The sequence below is a fragment of the Arachis ipaensis genome, chromosome B04, assembly GCF_000816755.2.
Source record: "Arachis ipaensis cultivar K30076 chromosome B04, Araip1.1, whole genome shotgun sequence".
Classification (NCBI taxonomy): Eukaryota; Viridiplantae; Streptophyta; class Magnoliopsida; order Fabales; family Fabaceae; genus Arachis; species Arachis ipaensis.
The window spans coordinates 2,166,160-2,168,090 of record NC_029788.2 but is presented as its reverse complement, the minus strand read 5'-3'; the positions used below and the strand labels follow the sequence as shown (position 1 = coordinate 2,168,090).

The 1,931-nt window shown below is 35.1% G+C and overlaps 1 protein-coding gene across 3 annotated transcripts in view; it reads left to right on the top strand.

Annotated features, from left to right (window-relative positions):
* The window catches only part of LOC107638272 (protein BUD31 homolog 2), a 2,638-nt gene extending 1,151 nt beyond the window's left edge, over nucleotides 1–1,487 (top strand). For all 3 annotated transcript variants that reach the window (XM_021120400.1, XM_016341465.2, XM_021120401.1), the window contains one exon: nucleotides 1,196–1,487. In XM_021120400.1, the coding sequence (XP_020976059.1) occupies nucleotides 1,196–1,351 (156 nt within the window). In that variant the 3' untranslated portion in view covers nucleotides 1,352–1,487. The remainder of the gene's footprint in view (nucleotides 1–1,195) is intronic.

Below are 1,931 nucleotides of genomic sequence, written 5' to 3'. Positions count from 1 at the left end.
ATATTTTCAGTAAAGAGAAGAGTTAAGTAAAACTTGGGGGTGGAGGAGGAGAATTCAACAGTTACTTATTAAAAAAAACCCTTAAGACATATGGTTTTAGAGTATGTGAGATTAGATTATAGTTTATCATATCAGTAAGTCTAGTTAGGAGATATTATCATCTAGCTACAAGTTGCAAGTTGCCATAGTTATTGTGTGAATCCATGCTGACATATTAACTAAGCGACTAGCTCGCACACCCTTTGTTGAATTGCTATGGCAAGCTGGGATTGTTAGACTTGTTTACCCCTGCCAAGTTAAGAGGTAACGTTAGTGCATCAACAACTCTAATAATACCTAATTGAGGGGAATTGTTAGTGGGATTAGATTGTAGTTATCATATCAGCAAGTCCAGTTAAGAGATGTTTATCATTTAGCTATAAGCCTACAAGTTGCAAATTGCCATAGTTATTTAATGTGTGATCCAGTGAACTGCTGCCATGTCTATTCTGTCAAGATAGTCAGTTGAGGTGTTAGGTTAGTTAGTTGCACTCAATTGTTAAGTTACTAGTAGTATATAAGGCTTGCTTGTAAGTGAAGTAATTGATATTCTCCATTTCCTCTATTGAATCAATTTCGCCCCTCGTCAAACTCTCTCAATTCACTCTCTTTTTCTCTGCTTTCTCTGTGCAATATGTTTTCGAGCATGTTCTTTAACAGAGTATAAGACTATGCAAAGTAGTGAAAACATGAAACCTTCAAGTAAAGGCTTCTGAAAGAGGTGACAACACTGTAACTAAGTCTAAGGGGGAAGAAAAGGGAAGGGGGGGAGCGGTGTTCGGAGTTTCAATTTTAGAGGGGAAGGGAGGGAAGGAAAGTGCTTGAGGAGTAAAGTGAAGCTTTTCTTTATGTTCTTTAAACACTTCCCTTAAATCATGAATTTTCCCACCATAAGTCCAACTTGCAAGCAAAATCTAAAGAAGCCAAAGGTCCTCGGAAGATAATATTCTAAGGACTGGTATGAATAGTAGTGCTTATGTGGTTTGCTTTCGTCGTATTATGGTGAAAGCTGTACTTGCTCCGAAATCTCCCATCCTTTTAGTTATCAAGCTTAATAAAAAAAGCCATTTCTCACACCTGATCAAAACAGGATAACTTCATTTTCAGTTTAGATCTATATTTGTCACTCTTATCTCCCTAATTTGTTTAATTGCAGCCTGGTTATGAACGATTGTGTTGCTTGAGATGCATGCAGACGCGTGATCACAATTTCGCCACCGCATGTGTTTGCAGAGTACCAAAACAACTCAGGGAGGAGAAGGTTATAGAGTGTGTTCATTGTGGTTGCAAGGGTTGTGCTAGTGGGGACTGATTTGGCCACAATTCTAGTGCGTCAGTTGTTGTGATTTTCTTGTTATAGGTATGTTGTCAAATAGCTTTCTCTTGTAATGTGTATCTTATGATTTGTATTAAGATGAATCTTGTTTTGATTTTTTTATTTTGGCACTTACTATATGGCCGATGGAGAAATGATATACATCCAAGTCTTTTTATGAATTAAGTCCAACCAAGTTAAATAATAAGACTTTGAACAATGTTAGTCATAACTGATTTTTATTATATTAGACCAACTTAGTTGGACTTAGTTAACCAAAAGACTTGAATGTATAGCATTATTCAGCTAATTCCACTTATGAAAGCAAGCTCAATTAAGTTGTTTTCAAATCGTGCATGATTGACACAAAATTAGAACTAAATTACCCATAATTTAATCGGTGCATACAAACATCAAAAAGAAAAACGCAAAGCTGTGCAGGAAACTTAGTAAAAATTGCGTTTTAACGTATAATTTAATTTTAACGCACTGTTAGTTGTGACGGATCTAAAAAATTTTAGTATTGGAATCGAAAATATATTAAAATATTTTTTGTTAAATATTAATATTTATACTT